This window comes from Mizuhopecten yessoensis, unplaced genomic scaffold, assembly GCF_002113885.1.
Source record: "Mizuhopecten yessoensis strain PY_sf001 unplaced genomic scaffold, ASM211388v2 scaffold716273, whole genome shotgun sequence".
Lineage (NCBI taxonomy): Eukaryota > Metazoa > Mollusca > Bivalvia > Pectinida > Pectinidae > Mizuhopecten > Mizuhopecten yessoensis.
In genome coordinates this window covers 246,503-265,979 of record NW_018480034.1, presented here as the reverse complement: position 1 = coordinate 265,979, position 19,477 = coordinate 246,503, and the positions used below count along the sequence as shown (strand labels likewise).

At 36.8% G+C, this 19,477-nt stretch overlaps 1 protein-coding gene across 3 annotated transcripts in view; it reads left to right on the top strand.

The window, feature by feature from the left end:
* LOC110442503 (dynein heavy chain 12, axonemal-like) overlaps positions 1-19,477 on the top strand; it is a 63,743-nt gene that overhangs the window by 29,431 nt on the left and 14,835 nt on the right. For 2 of the 3 annotated variants that reach the window (XM_021486148.1, XM_021486146.1), the window contains exons 26-49: positions 162-570; positions 1,287-1,472; positions 1,772-1,897; positions 2,476-2,664; positions 2,952-3,097; positions 3,707-3,845; positions 4,034-4,200; positions 4,547-4,739; positions 4,965-5,170; positions 5,959-6,033; positions 6,270-6,360; positions 7,435-7,613; positions 8,193-8,385; positions 8,776-8,937; positions 9,646-9,840; positions 10,542-10,838; positions 11,415-11,672; positions 12,302-12,523; positions 12,976-13,506; positions 14,064-14,209; positions 14,626-14,840; positions 15,414-15,606; positions 16,272-16,464; positions 16,981-17,153. In XM_021486148.1, the coding sequence (XP_021341823.1) occupies positions 162-570; positions 1,287-1,472; positions 1,772-1,897; positions 2,476-2,664; positions 2,952-3,097; positions 3,707-3,845; positions 4,034-4,200; positions 4,547-4,739; positions 4,965-5,170; positions 5,959-6,033; positions 6,270-6,360; positions 7,435-7,613; positions 8,193-8,385; positions 8,776-8,937; positions 9,646-9,840; positions 10,542-10,838; positions 11,415-11,672; positions 12,302-12,523; positions 12,976-13,506; positions 14,064-14,209; positions 14,626-14,840; positions 15,414-15,606; positions 16,272-16,464; positions 16,981-17,153 (4,884 nt within the window). Of the gene's footprint in view, positions 1-161; positions 571-1,286; positions 1,473-1,771; positions 1,898-2,475; positions 2,665-2,951; positions 3,098-3,706; positions 3,846-4,033; positions 4,201-4,546; positions 4,740-4,964; positions 5,171-5,958; positions 6,034-6,269; positions 6,361-7,434; positions 7,614-8,192; positions 8,386-8,775; positions 8,938-9,645; positions 9,841-10,541; positions 10,839-11,414; positions 11,673-12,301; positions 12,524-12,975; positions 13,507-14,063; positions 14,210-14,625; positions 14,841-15,413; positions 15,607-16,271; positions 16,465-16,980; positions 17,154-18,510; positions 18,652-19,477 lie in introns of all 3 variants that reach the window. The other variant, XM_021486147.1, reaches the window with a different exon arrangement.

Genomic DNA, 19,477 nt, shown 5'->3' with positions numbered 1-19,477 from the left:
CTTGTCTAGAAGTCAAACCCAGAACTACAGATTTATGGTTCTAGCTCTATAGTTTAAGCTCTATTGATTGAGCTAAAGGGGAGTCCCTTCTAGCCAAGCCCGTATAAAGCAGCTCAATGGTTTTTCGCTTTGATCGATACATTAAAATTTGTATATTTTAGCTTCATGTTGGTGGGAGAGCCATTTGGCTGCAAGACGTCGGTCATAGAGACCTTGAGCGAGGGGATGACACTCCTGACAGAACAGGGGGTTGAGGATTACAACAAAGTCTTCTTCCGCGTCATCAACCCAAAGGCCATAACCATGGGTCAGTTGTATGGTCAGTTTGACCCTGTTTCTCATGAATGGACAGATGGAATTATTGCCAACACTTTCCGAGAGTTTGCTTCGACAGATACCCCTGACAGAAAGTGGGTTTTATTTGACGGGCCGATTGACGCCCTGTGGATCGAAAACATGAATACTGTGCTGGATGACAACAAGAAACTGTGTCTCATGAGCGGTGAGATCATTCAGATGTCCAATGAGATGAGTCTCATCTTCGAGACCATGGATCTCTCACAGGCCTCGGTAAGTCCATTGAAAAATTTGAATCTTGGCTTTGAGGTTTAGAATGTTTTAATGCCAGTTCTCTTGCAGACATGAGTTTAAATCAACTCATTATGTCAGGATATTATGTGTCTGTCTTTAATCTTGACATAATTATTTGTATGTCCCACAATAAAAATGGGGGTCATATAATGTTACCCATGGCCATCCCGTCGTGTTCATTGGCACAGCTCTGCCATCTTTCCTATCAAATTTCCACCAAAAGTTTATACCAAGGTCAAGAATGAGAATACCTTGGTTGAGCTCTTGAGGTTATATTTCACGGTCCCAAGATAAGCACCTAGGTTGTCAATGTTACTATTTATAGGTCAACAATTGCTATTTTGTCAACAGATTAATTGTCATTAGTTTAATTACCGACTTCAAGGGGAATGGGGCATTCATTTCTTACAGATGTTTTTCCCGTTTCATGTATATACCAGGTACATATTTGTGTCCAAAATGTATACCGTAAACTGGGATTTTTTTTTGCTGCAGTTAAATTTCCTCCGTGATAAGGGTGAATTTATCATACAACAAACAGTCTATATATAATCAGCATAGTTACTAAATGTGAAAGGTGAAATCAACACTGGGCCAATCTGGATTTTACAGGTGAAGGGCGAAAGTTTGACTCTTGTATACAGTATCATATGTTAATAGATGTGTCTATTTATGTTTATTTTTTTGCCCCACAGCCTGCCACCGTGAGTAGATGTGGTATGGTCTACCTCGAGCCGTCGACCCTCGGCTGGCGACCAATCATGCGGTCCTGGATCAATACCTTCACAGGAGCAATGGTGAGGGAAGGTGCGGAAGTGATCGAGGCGTTGTTTGAGTGGCTTGTAGACCCGTGCCTAGAATTTGTCCGCAAAAACACAAAGGTGAGGATACTCGGTAAATGTGTCAAAGGCGAAACATGAAAATATTTCAGTTAATTATTCTAACAAGTGAACGAACAGTCAATCATGTTGTGCTTTAAAGCTGTTTTCGAAAATGTTTAAACATATTATATGATATACTCAGATGAAAATATGTAAAAAAAATAAACTGCCATGGGATCTAAAAGGGACTTAAGGGCACTGAGATATCAGTGTCTGTTGTAAGGAATCATTATTCAGATTTGATAGAAGCAGGTTTGAAGCCTAGTTCTGCCAATTACAACTGTGTTAAAATTGTTTAGGAGTACATCGGGTCGAAAGAGTCCAACCAGGTGCGCTCACTCATGTACCTTGTCGACATGTTGATGGCTGAATCTCTTAGTCAAAAAGACGTGGACGAAAACAGACACCTGAGGACTTGGATTACTGTAAGTAGCCCTGCCATGGTTGATGCTCCTACAGAGAATATTATATATACAATGTACCATTTACTCAAGGCTGTGTTTTGAACAATTTTTTGTCGGAATTGTAATTTTTTAAATCAATAGTTAATTTTAATGCATATATACCCTGTGAAATGACTCCGCTAGATAATCAAGTTTACTTTTTCTTCTCCTCTAAATGAAATTCAGAAATGATATAGGTGATGAATCAACTCCTAATTAGTACGTTCATTTTATTACATTAAATAACAGTGGTGCAAATAAAGTCACAAAGTAATGAAATAAAAAACTAAAACTTCCCATTTATAATTTGACAATTTTATATTCTGATGTTTATTTAATTTGAAAATTAAAATTTGAGATCAAGAGGATATTATCTCAATATTTACATAAATTTTTCATATTTTTCATATTGAGTTAATCTCTCGCAAAAACAAGGGGATCTACAATATTTTGGGGATTAAAGGATCACTGTCAGTCTTAAAAGAGAATAACACTCAATACTTTGCAAATTTAAAGGGTTTGGAAACATACGTTTAGAAAAGTGAATTTGTAAATTTCAGTCGTCTGTGCTGTTTTCCATCCCATGGTCCATAGCTGCCGTTGTGGACGTCGACGGTAGGGAGAAGTTTGATCACTTTTACAAGGATATAGTCGGTGGTAAGATGGACCAATATCCCATGCCCAAAGCTGTTGGAAAACTGGAAGTACCTCTGCCTTCCGAACAAAACGTTTACAACGTCTTCTTCGAGGTAAGATTTTCTTCCGTTGAATTTGAAATCACAACTTCTGCTTTATAATGATAATTTGAATTTTGTAAGAAGCCATCTTGAATTTCTTTTTCGAGGTTAGATTTTCTTAATGTAAAGTTCTTTTCAAACTTCCGTTGACTTTGACGAGTTTATAATGATAATTTTAATTTTAATAGAAGCCATCTTGAATGCAAAATGTATCTCAAATTCCATTCAGGGTGCCAACAAATTTGAAGTCAAGTCTGGGTTTTTTATTTTGACCATTATTCTTTTTTTTATTTCTTCAGCAAAAGGCTCGAGGCTTATGGAAGCCCTGGATTGATTTGAATAAGGGCTTAGATACTGGGAATAAGAAGATCCGTGAAATGCTTGTACCCACAATTGATACTGCTCGCTACAACTTCCTTATGAACCTTTGTATTGAGCACGGCAGGTATGAGTCAAAAATAAAAACAAAAACAAACAATAACAAGACACTGTGCACGGTTGATTTTTTTTTTAAATTTCAAAAAATTGCAAGAACTTTAGCAGATCATTTGTAGATCAGAATATGAAATGCTGTTTTACATATTATTCCCAACAAGTGATTGGCCAGAAGTGTATCACGTGACCACCAATAAAAACCGATATTGACTTTGTTAAAGGACTGGGTGTTTCTAAAAATAGAATTATGTTATGCGTCTCCAAGTGAAAGTTTTTCGGTATATAATGTTTACCAGTTTTTCGGTATATAATGTTTCCCAGTTTTTCGGTATATAATGTTTCCCAAACTTTTCATTTTCACTCATGCATCTGGTATAAATATGTTTCATACAAAGTCAGCTAGTTGTTATCTGAACCTGATTTTAAAATTTTATTTATTTGATTCAAAATTTCTAAAAACGTCAAAACTAGTTAAATCTATTATGTTCATCATGGGGCAGCCCTAAGTGACAGCATTATTATCCTCACCTAGTTTTGTTTTTTGTTTTTATGTGGAATGAAATCAGATTTCTGCTTTTCTAAATCTAATTTTCTTTGGCATATGCTTTGTTTTCTTCAGAGCCATACTGTTTGTGGGGCCAACTGGTACCGGTAAAAGTGTTTATGTTCAGGAGAAACTGATGAACAACTTGGATAAGGACAGATTCCTGCCTGCCTTCGTAAACTTCTCGGCACAGACCAGTGCTAACCAAACACAGGTAGGTGTCGCTAACCAATCAGCTATTTGGTATTGGCATGATTTCGTAAACTTCCCAGCACACACCAGTGCTAACCAATCACATGTAGGTGTCTTTAGAAATTCTAGATAACTCATTTCCTAAAATTTTCATCAGCCTACTTGTATGTTGAATTTGAACTCAGTATTGCGTCCTCGTTTGTCCCACAGAACATCATCATGTCCAGATTGGACAGACGTCGTAAGGGTGTATTTGGCCCACAGATGGGCAAGCGAGCAGTCATCTTCGTTGATGACCTCAACATGCCCCAGAAAGAGGTGTACGGAGCACAGCCCCCTGTAGAACTACTGAGGCAGTACTTTGACCATGGAAATTGGTAGGTATAGGCCAACCTTGTGATCCTTGGCCAGTGAAAGTTAATGCAGTGTGGAAATGTCTAAAAAAAATAATTGCAGTGAGTAAATTAGCACGAATATATCCATATATATATATACAGTGTACAGAGTAAAATTTCCCAGAATTTCCATTTTAACAATATAAGTTTTGATAGTTCAAATCACAGCAAAAATGTCACTATTTTTAAAATAAAGAAACAAATTTGTATCAATCAACGATATTTTAAAATCTCCCAAAAATACATATTTATGCTACTGCCATGGATATCAGTTATAATTCTGCTGGTTTTGTTTTGTTTTGTAACATGCGTTTGTTTCGGCCTGAAGGTATGACCTGAAGGATACGTCAAAGATAATACTACAGGATATTCAGTTTATCTCCGCCATGGGACCTCCCGGAGGAGGCAGGAATGATGTCACAGCGCGTTTCCTGAGACATTTTAACATTGTGGCCATGAACCCCTTCAATGAGGAAACAATGATCAAGATCTTCTCCACTCTGATCTCAACTTACTTCAAGGTAGGCTGCAAAACTGCTTCAAGTCAATTGCTTCAGCAACTTGGTTAGAGCTTCCTATATTTCAGACAAGCATGTATTTAGGTTTTCAACCCTTAATTATTTTTTGAATTTTTGTTTTATTTGTTTAATAAGTAATTCCTACATTTTTCCCATAAGCTTACACATGTTTTATTGAACTGTGATTATGGTTGCAGTGTGAATTTTATTTCAACATTATTCTTTTAGTCCCAAGAACTTACTGCGGATTTCTTCTCGGTGGGGTCCTTAATTGTGCAAGCCACCAATGATATGTACAAGCAGGCCATCGCTAGCTTGCTCCCCACACCAGCCAAATCTCACTACGTCTTTAACCTACGAGATTTCACAAGGGTCATTCTGGGAGTCTGCCTGATCAGAAAAGCTCAGGTGGAAAACAAGAAGTTACTGTCCAGGTATGTAATGTATAAGGCTGACGGGAGCTGTTTTTTTTTACGTCATATGCAAATTTATTGGTAAGAGATATATTTATCAATTTAGACTTGACATTGTGTTTATTAAGTTTGTTTGTTTGGGGTTTAATATCCTCACAACAGCCAGGGTGATATGAGGTTGGGTGCCAAGGGAGACAACAGCCAGAGTGATATGAGGTTGGGTGCCTAGGGAGACACTGCCAGAAAGAGAAAGTAGATAGAAAAGAGAAAAGGTCCAAAGTGTTGCAATGAGGGCAGCGGATCAATTTTGTCTCTTCCATGTCCCTTTTGTAGAAGACACGGAAGATACCCCCGATTCTGCAGGGGTCTCAAATTTGTTGCCTTTTACTATACACAACACATGCAGCGGACTATACACAACACATGCAGCGGACTATACACAACACATGCAGCGGACTATACACAACACATGCAGCGGCAGACAGCAGGTCTATTCTTGACTCCTTCAATGTCTCCTATATGGAAAACAATGAAGAAACCAACTCCAATTCTGAAGGGGAGGGAGGGGGAGGGGGGGCTTATTCTTTCTCCAAATCTGCATGGTTGGTTTTTATCAAGAAAGACTTCTACGCTTTTAATAAAATTGTTTAAAACAGTGTTAACCACATGCAATATAATTACAGAAGAAGTGTATATTCTGTAATAGATCAAATACATTTTGGCTGTAGTAGTTCAATTTTTCACATGTTCTGTTTGTTTTGTTGTGTTTTCTTTCATATTGATTACAACATATGTTGTTTTATTTATAGGTTGTGGGTTCATGAGGTCATGCGAGTCTTCTATGATCGTCTCACCGATGATTCAGACCGAGACTGGTTATTTAAGTAAGTTATGGAAAAAGTTTGAAAATTAAATATTTGATTTATTGATTTATACCTTACAATCATACAGATTATTTTTTCTCCCAGTTTCAAATATTTTAATTACCTAGACCTATTGTATATCTTACAATTGTGTTAAGATGGAATTTGTATTTTCTGATAGGTTTGGATTGATAAATAATTCCGTAAATATTTGAAACAATGGCATTTCGTGAGAGTCCACGCCCTATCTATTCCAGGTCTGTGAAAAAGGCAACGAAAGAACACTTCAAAGAAGATTTTGATTCTCTGTTTGAGCATCTGGCTGGAGGGGGCACAGGACAGGGCATGGTAAGTGCTTCAAGGACACCACAAGGTCATTTCTTACTGGACGATTTCCAAAACCCTAAAGCATCATGGTGTTATGAATGGCTGCAGTGTTGATATGGCTGTTAACCCTTTCACCCCTATGTATAACTTTAGTAGACTCTACCATACATTGATCTGGATGAGTCCATTATGGTCTACAGTGGTGATAGGGTTAAAGCAATGAAATGCTGTCCATCTGTCTTCGTGGTCCCTAATTTTTCACAGATTTGCTAAATATTGTCACAAAGATCTATTTTGCACAGATTTCAAATCTAGTAGCCATGGCACATTTTATTGGGATATGTTGATATATTTGTTATACAAAAAAAAATGTTTAAAGTGAAATAAAATTTGATGGTTTTGAATTTTACTTAAATTTGACAGTATTTAGGAGAAACTGTATTATTTTGGATGACTTTCCCATTTCATGTTTTTAAATGATTAAGAAATAGCTTTGCAGCCAAAATGTAGTATAGCTAGTGGAAAAGATTGATTAACTTTGTAAGGCAAGCATCGATCTCATGGTTTAACTCATTCACCTCTGAAGACACATTTGAACTCCTCCAATTCAAAGGTTAAGAATAGTCCATTATAAAATTTAAGGGGTGAATGAGTTAATGCTTGAAAATGCCTAAATGTTACCAAACAAAGTACAAAGGTATTTATACCAAATAACTTGATCCGTTGTTTGGAGGCAAGGTAGCCTAGTGGTAGGATACCGGGCTCGTGACCGAATGGTTGCGAGTTCGAGTCACGGCACGGCACTGTGTTGTATCTTTGAGCAAGGTACTTTACTCTGCTTGTTCCAGTCTACTCAGCTGTAAATGAGTACGTGGTTGGGCAGTGCTACAATTGTTGAATGCTAGCTGTGAGCGCCGAAATGGCAGCACCAGCTGTATGCTCCCCAGGGAATGAGAAAGTTATTGGCTGGTTGCAAAGGCCCTATAACCACGGATAGTAAATTGTGAGCCGCTTTGAGACGACCTACACAAACTAGGTTGTCATAAAGCGGTATATAAGAACCTCTAATTATTATTATTATTGTTTGCCTGACAGGTGATTGAGGAAGATCTGAGAAGTTTGATGTTTGGGGATTACCTGGACCCTGATGCCGAGCAAGAGGATCGGGTATACAGTGAAGTGAAGGAGATCAACCAGTTCTACACAGTGGTGGAGTCGTGTCTGGAGGAATACAATAACACTCACAAAAACAGGATGAACCTTGTCATCTTCAGGTGGGTTCTCTTTGGTGACAGTTCACACAAAATGCTGCAAAATCACTCATTTTCATGGTATTTTTAATTTCATTGATTTTGTGGTCTGTGAAGTAATTTCAAATTTGATATAAAGCCATTCTACGTACTCGTAATCCACGAATTCATGTACCCACGAAATGGTTGAACCGAAATTTTGGCCCCGTGAAAATATCTGAATTCACAGTAGATTGCATCTCGTCTTCTTCATACCCTTTAATTTTGAAATGAAATAGAAACATTTTTTCAAAGAAATAAAAGTACTTCTTCCACCACATGAAACACGATTGTGAAATGAAATGTAGACACATTTTTCAAGAAATTAAGAACACTTCCACTATACGAAACCTCAGGTTACGAAATGAAATGTAGACATTTTTTTTTCAAGGAATTACGAATATTTCTGAACCCAGGGTTAATAGTACATTTGATTTTATATCAGCTCACCTATTTCAGATAATTGTACATAACTTCTTGAAATTCAAGAAGCAAATGCTCTTCCGTATGTGAAGAATTTTTTAGTATGAAATGTAATCCAATGCTTCGTTTGTAATTGTGCAGATATGTTCTGGAGCATCTGTCCCGTATCTGTCGTATCCTACGAATCCCTGGAGGTAATGCCATGTTGGTGGGAGTCGGTGGCAGCGGACGACAGTCTCTGACCCGACTTGCCACAGCCATGGCTGGCTACAACATTTTTCAGCCCGAAATCTCCAAAAGTTACGGCAAGTTTGAATGGAGGGAAGACATCAAGGTTAGTTGGTTATTGTATGCTCATTTTTCCAAACGACGCTTAACTCGTTCACTCCTTAAGACACATTTGAACTCTTCCAATTCAAAGGTTGGAATAGTTCATTATTAAATATCAGGGGTGAATGTCAGAGTTAAGTTCCTTCTTCCCATCACACAATTGAAGATTTAAATTTCAATTTGCTATAAGACATATAATAAGATTGAAAATAATCAATGTCATGATCTCAAAGGTCATGAGGTCGTTTGGAAGACAATTTTAGAATCTTTTTTTGATGTTATTTTTTTTATCATGCTTACCCTGATAGTCTAAAACAGAATTGTGGTAAAAAAAGTGATAGGTGTTGAAAAAATTGTTTTCTTAAATTTCTTTTTCTTTTTTGCATAATCGCAGTCTTTGCTCAAGGCGTCAGGTTGCCAGGGAAACACCACTGTGTTCCTCCTCACAGACACACAAATCAAAGAGGAATCCTTCCTGGAAGACATTGATAACCTTCTCAACACTGGCGAGGTTCCCAACCTGTTCGCTACAGACGAAAAGGCGGAAATAATGGAGGTATGCGCTCCAGGACAAATGAACTCAACAAAAATGCCAAATTGAAAAATAATGTCAATAATAATCAATATTTATGAAATAATGCAAACAAATAGTGTTATTTGGCCTATACAATGTTGTAGAAATGAACTAGATGCAATAAGTGACTAAATGAATAGAAACACATGAATAGTTTAGGAATGCTGTACTTGTATGTGATATAAAACAGGAAGGAAACCTTGTAGTTATACCCTGTGGTACACAACATATTGGTCAGGTTTACCCGTCTAACCAGACACCCTTTGTTCATTGTCAAAGTATACAGGTCTTATTTGGTAATGGGATAACTGTATCATATTGGATCAGACAGGCTGTTAGAATACTTCGGGGTCCGACAGGATGTTGGTATACTTAGGGGTCAGATTAAACAGGTTTCACTGTATTCTGATGCACAGTCTTCTGATAGTATTCAAACTTTTTTGTAAACAAAGCTTTAATGAATACCAATATTGCTACACAGGTTTTATTCTCTTGGCTTAATTAATATAATAAATGATATATCATTTCAAATCTCACATCATGACCATTATTTTTAAAATCTAAGACAAAAAAAAATAAAGCAAAGACAAACAAAAAATGCCATGCTTTGTATGTATAAATGAATTATTGGATTTTTTTTTGTTTTTTTTACAAATTATTTTATTTAACTGCCACTCTTCTGTCATTCAGGCAGTGCGACCGATTGCCCAGGCTGGCGACAAGAATGCCGACTTCAGCCCTCTGTCGCTGTTTGCGTTTTTTGTGAACCGTTGTCGAGAGAACCTTCACATCATCATTGCGTTCAGCCCCATCGGGGACGCCTTCCGTAACCGTCTCAGACAGTTTCCGGCTCTCATCAACTGTTGTACCATCGATTGGTTCCAGGTAAATACCGCTACTGGAAAAACCTACAACCTAAGTAAACGTGAACAACTCAACATTTTGTATGATTTGTCACAAATAGTACTGTACAGTTGGGAATATTTTGCAGGGGATTTAATTTTGTTATATTTGCAGTCACCACAGAAAGCATGAAATTTAAAAACCGAGTGAATATTAAAACCACAAATTATATACAGACACAAAAGAAACAATCTATTCCCCTATTTGCTACCAAATAGTGAAGTTAAGTCAACAATACAGTACTTCCTCTATCAAGAATGTCCATCCGGGTGTTTTTCTTGGCTTTTTCAATCTTGCATTGCTTAAAGTTGGAATCAAAAAGATACACTTTCTATGAACAGATTCGAAGTAATCATTTGAAGACAGGGAGCACTCAGATACTTGTAAATTGTAAGACGTTTCGTATAGTCTGCATTTTGAAAATGGTAAATAACTCTTTAAAATGATCTGACTTTCACCAAATTGGTCAAGACTTTCAACTGTATCAAAGTTAGAGTTTAGACTAATTTGTATTATCCAAAAACCTGTCTGTCCAACATGAAATATTGGTCTTTGACTCTTTGTGTCATTCATTTCCCATATTTCTGTTGCGCCATGTTGGCCTTGATTTTGAAAAATACGGAAAAAAGTTAAGCCCTTTATGTCTGCATTATTTTATAAAATATCAATGTTTCCACTTTTAGCCTTGGCCCGAAGATGCCCTGGAAAGAGTCGCCAATAAGTTCTTGGAGCAGGTTGAGCTTGAAGATCAGGAAAAGGTGGAGACTGTTCACATAGTCAAGTACTTCCATCAGAGTACAACCAAACTGTCCGACAAATTCCTGCAAGAGCTTGGTCGCCATAACTATGTGACCCCTACCTCATACCTAGAGTTGATTAACTCCTTCAAAAATCTCCTCAAGAGCAAACAGGATGAAACGATGAGGGCCAAGAGGAGATACGTGGTCGGTCTGGAGAAGCTAGCCTTCGCCTCGACACAGGTGAGCAGAAACGGGCAAGGTTTTGTCAAAAAAATAAGTAACAGGTAAATGTTGTTAAGAGAATAATTTTTATGATCATGAAAGGAATTCAATTTTCAGAAAAGAGGTAATACCCAATATCTTTGCCCTAGAAAATGCTGAGAAATATAAGCTTCAGAATAAAAAAAAAGTTTTATCAAAAAACCAAATTATCCCTGGAATACTGTAAGTATTTTTTTTGGACAAATGTTTATTTTTGGCAGTTGAAGTTGCAAGATCAACAACAATAGATATTTGAAGAATTGTGTCTGGAAAAGTAATGACAATAGATTAAAATTGATAATAAAATCACCACATAGAATCGATGATAAAATATATACTGTACACCTTTCAAAATATAACTGATTTAAGTAATTATAATAAAAACATATTGTTTTTGTAATCAATAAAAGTACTTACCTGTGTTACAGGGTCGATATACTGTTGTTTAGCTCTGTAAACCACACCCCTCTGTTTGTTGTTAATATAGACGTTATCACATAAGTTTTAAGATTTCAGATTATCCTACAATTTTTATCTCCCCTTTTACTCCACCAGGTGGCAGAAATGCAGAAAGAACTGGAGGAGCTACAGCCACAATTGGTAAAGAGCCAGGCGGAAAATTCCAAAATGATGATCGTCATTGAGAAGGAGTCCGTCGAGGTCGAGGCCACCAGTAAAATCGTCAAAGCTGACGAGGCGGTCGCCAACGAACAGGCAGCAAGCGCTCAGGCACTTAAAGACGAATGCGAGGCTGACCTGGCTGAGGCCATTCCTGCCCTTGAAGCAGCTTTGGCAGCTCTTAATACACTCAAGGTGAAATAACATTAACCCTTTCACCACTGTAGACCATAATGGAACCATCCAGATCAATGCATGGTAGAGTCTACTATAGTAACATAGGGGTGAAAGAGTTAATAGATGTACCAGAGAAATATTATCTGTTCCAAAACTTCATTTAATATTAGGTTCATCTGAGGTAAGTAAATATTGCTGTGTCTTTAAGCAATAAGACATACTATATATAACTGGAATTTTTTTCACCTTTTTCCGCCCTCTGTAATGAGGGTGAATTCATCAGTGCAGCGAACATAGCTAAACATCATATTATACATAGTAATGAAATGTGAAGGGCGAGATCAACATTGGGCGGAAATTGATTTCATCATTGGACAAAGGCCAAAAGTTTGACTGGGCAAACCTTTCCCAGTGTACTGTACCTAAATCAAAAGACAGTAAGCACAGAGTTATTGTTTATTATGAATTTTGATTTTGTGGATGTGAAGGTCTGTTTTTAGCCAGTAGTGGAACATTCAAAAGGGATAACGATTTTCAATACAATATGACAGCTTTTAAGTTTTATTTACATGATTCAACTTTTACACTGTTATTCAATAGTAATTAATATTTAAAATCTCTTTATTTTCTTTCGCTCTGTGCAATAGCCATCTGACATTACCATTGTGAAGTCGATGAAGAGCCCGCCCTCTGGTGTGAAGCTGGTCATGTCTGCAGTTTGTGTGATGAAGGACATCAAACCAGATAAGATCAACGACCCAGACAAGCCTGGACAGAAAATAATGGACTACTGGGGTCCCTCGAAAAAACTGCTGGGAGATATGAGCTTCCTTAGCATGCTCAAAGAATATGACAAAGATAATATTCCGGTATGTTATTTTATTCCATTTTTGCCAGTGAAATATTCGAAATGATCAGTTTAAAAAAAAAAGTTACATCTTTACCGCAGTGAGGTGAAAATGTAGGAAAATTCCTATCTTCACCTGTGATGATATCACCTGTAATGATATCGCTCTAAGTATTGCCCAATCAGAACAGTACTTTATATTCACTGCATTTTCAGATGCAAATGAAGCAATCATAGAATAAGTGGTTGTTTTCAGTCCCCTTTGCTATGTACACATAGACACATATGTATTACTAGTACATTTGTATTGTAAAATACATATATATTTAAACTCTTTCGCAAGGTTACCTCGAACTGAATATTTTTCTTTGACAAAGCCTCTCGCTTATGCTTTTTTCCATTTGAAATTTGGATTCCATGTTTAAAGTTTAGCATTGTTGTGTTTGATTAAACAAAATTTGTATCTGTTGATAGGTCCATGTGATGACCAAAATCAGGAAAGAGTTTATTCCCAATCCTGAATTTGATCCAGCGAAGGTTGCCAATGCATCCTCTGCTGCTGAAGGGTTGTGTAAGTGGATCATGGCCATGGAAATCTACGACCGCGTGGCTAAAGTCGTAGGCCCTAAAAAGGAAAGTCTGGCTGAAGCCGAATCCGATCTCAAAACCACTATGTCAGCTTTGAATGCCAAACGAGCAGAGCTAGCCGCGGTAGAGAAACGCCTTGCCGATTTGAAGTCAACCTTCGAGGACATGACGGCGAAGAAGCAACAGCTGGAGGACCAGGTCGACTTGTGTGGGAAAAAGTTGGTACGGGCCGAGAAGCTTATTGGAGGTCTGGGTGGTGAGAAAGACAGATGGACACAGGCTGCAGCCAACCTTCAGAACATTTACGACAATTTAGTAGGAGATGTGTTGATATCGGCCGGAGTGATAGCCTACCTGGGACCTTTCACCTTGGCCTTCCGAGATAGTTGTACTGTGGACTGGGTCAAGACATGTACTGTAAGTACAGCGAACATTCATTGATTCATTACTTTTGAAATTTTTATCACAACTTTTGTCAAGATTTGGTTATGAACATATTTTTTGTCATCTTATCAAGACAGTCATTCATACTTTTTGTTATTATGTCGGCTAGCAGTGTAAATTTTGGAGTTTTGATAATCCAACACCGTTGTTCGCAACCCAAATGGCTGGATTTTCAGATGGCAATGTCACAGGGGTAAAATTATATAGAAAAAAGCTGATTTGTATTTTAAACACTGGCTGGAAAGTAGGACAACCAGGTTAGTTGTGTCTTGAATATCCTGGCAGAATTGGATCGGATTGTAATATAACTGTTTCAATGTCACAATTGTATGTAAAAAAAAAAGTGCCATTCTGCTACCTAAGACATACGTTGGGTAATTGGGACGAGCAGATCAGTGATGACTGGATTCGCAAAAATCATCTGTTGTTACTTGATTTGATAATGTTTTAAACTTCTTGTCATTATGTGTCATAGTATTTAAAAGTTGTCTGTGAAAATAAAATTAATGTTGTTTCTATTTCCTACACAGGAACGGAAGATTCCATGCTCGCAGGAGTTTTCCCTTAGCAAAATCCTCGGGGAACCAATCAAAATCCAGGCCTGGAACATCGCAGGGTTACCCAGAGACAGTTTCTCCATTGACAATGGTGTCATCGTGGCAAACGCTAGAAGATGGTATGAGCATTTGGTTGATCTTATTTTTTCTTTGTATATTGTATAATAATGATTTACCCAGCCATTTTGATTTTATTGATATTTCAAAACATTTTATTTGTTCGTGATTTCTATCGGAATTCAAGAACAGGCACCTTCAAATTACAATCCTTTGTCAGGTTTTTTTTGTTACTCTACTTTCAATGAGCACAAACACCATCCCTATGCATTGATTGCTTACTTATCTTCAAAATTATCTGACATAATATTATTATTTTTTTAAATGATATATCATTCCTTTTGTGAATTGATATACATCATCATGTTATGTAAGTCAAACAAAACTTCTGCCAATTACTACTGTACATAGTATTGAGATTATCTAGTGAGTGGTCTCCCTTGGAGAGTTTGCTTACACGAGTTGTCTCCCCTTGCAGGCCTCTGATGATTGACCCCCAGGGTCAGGCTAACAAATGGGTAAAGAACATGGAGAAGGACCACAAACTGGCAGTGATCAAGTTTACAGACTTGGACTACATGAGGAATCTGGAAAACTGTATCCAGTTCGGAAACCCTCTCCTGCTGGAAAATGTCACGGAAGAGCTGGATCCATCTCTGGAACCCCTACTGCTAAAGCAAACATACAAACAAGGTCAGAGTTCAACCCCGCTAGATTAAAAATTCTGGACTTTTCCAAAAATTCTTAATTGAAATATTTAGCAAATGATATCCTTTTTTCACAGTGGACCACATTGACTTTTTAATCCATCAATTTAAACATGAAAATCATGCACACACCAAAAAAAGAAATTGCATTTTGACTTGTCAAACAATTTGCCATACTGCTAAAATAGATCTGCTCCTGTTGTCCACAAGGCTTCCCATTGACAATGTTGTTGTATAGGTGTTTTCTGATAGATATGATTGCATTTTGTAATGAATTGAAATAATTTTTAATATTAACAATTTTTTGCTCATATAAATTCTATAGATACACATTTTAGGGTTCTTCTATTTCGCATTTTTTTTTAAATCTTTAGAATTTATTTCGTAATTCAAAATATTGGTGTATGTATATTTTGGTATAGATGCAGTATACAAGAAATCAGCAAAAATATCCAGTGTAGCAGACAATTGTATTAAAAAATGATAATTTCTAAAAATGATGTAAACGTTTGTAACTATTGGCCAATCGTACAGTTTTACTTCTCCTTTCCGGGTGTAGGTGGTGTTGAGATGATCCGACTGGGAGAGAACGTGATTGAGTACAGCAAAGACTTCCGTTTTTATATCACCACCAAATTGAGAAACCCTCACTACCTACCCGAGGTCGCCGTCAAAGTATCCCTCCTCAATTTCATGATCACCCCCGAGGGTCTGGAGGATCAGCTGCTGGGAATAGTTGTCGCCAAGGAACGGTATGTTTGTTAGCTGTACTATCTCAACATTGACCCAATTGGTCAGATTTTTATCTATGCCCCCACGTCATAAGTGGTGGAGCCTTACGCGTTTGCCTTTCCCCTACATAAAACTGTATGACATCTTGGTTAGACTTTTTGTTTAGCACAATTTTACTAAAAAGTTACTAAAATTATTTCATATACATGTACCACAAAATACAGTATCATTTAACAGGAAAGAAAGTGAAATGGAAAGTTTTAAAAGTTGTCTTTCAACACAGGTAGTCACTCTATAGAGGTGGTCTCTTGATCAGGTTGACTCTATATTTAATGTATCATAACAACAGTAAAATTATCCTAACAGATTTTTTTTTTTTTTTTAAATCAATAACTCACTTTCAAAGCTAGCATGTACATTATATATATACTGTATACCAGTAAATTTTTATCGCATTTTTGCTTTTTAATTTTCGACTTTTTCACCCTCGGTAATGGTTGAGAATTTATCATAGAACCAATTTAGCAAACAACATAATAAACATTGCAATCTACTGTGAGGGGCTGAATTTACAGAGGGAAAATTTGGATTTGGGGGTAGTGCAAAAAGTTGACTGGGTGAAGTTTCCCAGTATGCAGTTTCTATATAAGGGTACAGAGCACTGTTGTACTGTTGCGTATTACAGGCCAGAGCTGGAGGAGGAGAGACAAGCCCTGATTGTACAGAGCGCTGCCAACAAGAAGGCCCTCAAGGAGATTGAGGACAAGATCCTACACACTCTTTCTGCGTCAGAGGGCAACATCTTAGAGGATGAGTCGGCCATCAAGGTCCTCGACTCCTCAAAGATCCTCTCCGATGAAATCTCCAAGAAACAAAAGGTATTCATGCTGTAAACATTCTTCAAGTATCACAAACTGTGAAACTTTCAACAAGCACATCTTTAGCTCCTATTAAAATGTTCAGGATATTCAGATAATCTTTCAAACTCGTAAATTAGATCTGTAGAAATGTTTATGGTAGCACTCTAGCCATGAATCTTTTTTTTTTCATTTGAAACATTTTATGTGGAAACAAATGTTATCTGGTATTCATTGTAAATGATGTTAATGTTGAACTCCATTTCCATAAAATGTCTGTCAAATGTGATTGCCAAATGTTCTTGACCGACTGCAGAGCAGTAGTTAGAAATATGGACCAGTCAACAGGTTAAGAGATTTTTCTATGGATCGGTCAAAGGAATGGTCATTTTATGATTTTGTGTAGAGTTCGTACATTGGCAGTGTTATAGGGTCGTAATAAAGTCTTATGTTGCCCAATCAGATTTTGAAATGACAAAATGCAAATTTGTTAAAACTCATTAGAGAAATACATAATGCTTATTCACTCTTCCTTAGATTGCCGAGGAGACGGAGCAGAAAATTGACACATCCCGTATGGGTTACCGACCAATCGCCAAACACTCCTCCATCTTGTTTTTCTCCATCGCTGATCTGCCAAACATTGACCCTATGTACCAGTATTCACTGACCTGGTTCGTCAACCTCTATGTGGCATCCATTCATGACAGGTAATGTCTCGCTTATCTGTTAGATTTGGATACATCCTGTGTCAAATATTATAAGGATCCCCGTACCACTGTCAAATTAATACTATGCATAAAAAACTTTTTTTATGACCTAGTTATAGTTTTGATAAATCATTTCTGGAAAGAAAATCAAACGATGCGGAGCATTTATGAAAAAATTAGTAAAGACAAAGTAATAAATAACTAACTATAGTGTTGTGAGTGTAAAAATGTAATGGGGTCCGGTCAGGCAAGGATTCAAACTCTGGACCTCAAATCACTCTACTCTCAGTCTTAATAACTGACCTACCTGGTTGTACTGCAATTTTATCCACAATTTGATTAAGGGTAGGTTACACACTTGGTATGGAAAACTAAAGTGGATATCTTCAGTGTTGGCAGTGGAACAGGGATCCAAACTAAAAATATCTTCAACAAATAAAAGTTTTAAAATCTGAAGTGGCAATAATGATATTTCATGCAACAAGTAAATCAGAAATTTCAGAAATAGTTATTGATTTAATATTGTATAAATGTATTATTTAATCTTGATGTAAAGAATTTAAAAGATACAGATTGTTTATGTTATTAACATAAATCTATGGAAATTTCATTTATTTTTGATTTTCAAATGCTTCAAAAGAGTTGCTATTCATGTATAATGTTGAATGTAAATCTTGTACAATTTATGAAGTGTTTCTTTCATCCCAAACATCCTACCGCATTAAAGAAACCCACCTCACAGCTTCGAAATATATGATAATTTGCATTCTTCTATCATTTTTGTAATTTTTATCATGACGACCCATAGATAACACTTCATGTAATAATTTTGTTGAGTATTTCAATTGCACACACATTTTCAGCTTAAATTTGATCACCAGAAATTATTTACCCATTATTTTTATTTTTTATTTTTTTTGTCGTCCATTTTGAAGTAACAGACTTTTGCATTTCCTTTCAAAATACTATGTCACATTAGAATTAATGCTAAATGTGTCAAGCGTTTTAATTTGTTCTATTTTTTTAATATTTGTAGATGCCTTAAATTTGCTGTAATGAAAAGCGTCTTAAACACACTTTAGTTAACATCTTGTTCGTTTTGTTGTAATTAACAACCAATGAAATCTTAGTTGGAGTATCGGTATCGGTATCGCTACATATGGTTACAATAACAGAACCGTTGTCGAAACATCTGCTGTCTGAAATTTTAGATTCAAGTAAGTTAAAACGTCATCATATTTTAATTAAAATAAATTTGGAAAAAAACCAAAAACAATATCGTTCAATTTCAAATTAAAATTATACATGGAAGAGTATTTCTAATAATGAACTTGTCATCACACTTGCCTTATTTCAGTAATAAGTCCAAGATCTTGGAACGCCGTCTACGATATTTGAAGGATCACTTCCAGTTTCAGTTATACGACAATATAACACGCTCAATATTTGCAATGCACAAGCTCGTGTTTGCGTTCCTACTCTGTGCAAATCTACAGTTGTGAGTATTCACACGAGAAAATGTGGAGTATATAGTAATAGTGTCGTCTAGTCTTGTATAGTGGTTAGAGACTCCTAAAGTACCGTACTCGTAACCCAGAGCTCGCTCAACACTCTTCCTGCGCACTCGCTACACTTGTGTACTCACTATCATACACACGTGTACTCGTCCGATCATATTCTCTTGGCCTGCATACTCGCTATCATACACTTGTATACTTGATTTGTCCATGTATACTCGCCTTCTTGTGTACTCACCTTTATGTAACTGACTGTATACTCGCAAACATGTGTACACCTATATACTCGCTACCATGTACATGTGTACACCTATATACTCGCTACCATGTACATGTGTACACCTATATACTCGCTACCATGTACATGTGTACACCTATATACTCGCTACCATGTACATGTGTACACCTATATACTCGCTACCATGTACATGTGTACACCTATATACTCGCTACCATGTACATGTGTACACCTATATACTCGCTACCATGTACATGTGTACACCTATATACTCGCTACCATGTACATGTGTACACCTATATACTCGCTACCATGTACATGTGTACACCTATATACTCGCTACCATGTACATGTGTACACCTATATACTCGCTACCATGTACATGTGTACACCTATATACTCGCTACCATGTACATGTGTACACCTATATACTCGCTACCATGTACATGTGTACTCCTCCAAACCTACTGCTTTTAGTCTGAGAATTTTGAGCCCTGCAGTACAATAAATGTCAATTTTTTCTACCAGAAAGCATTCTTTTTCAAAATATTCCCTATTTTACATTTTTC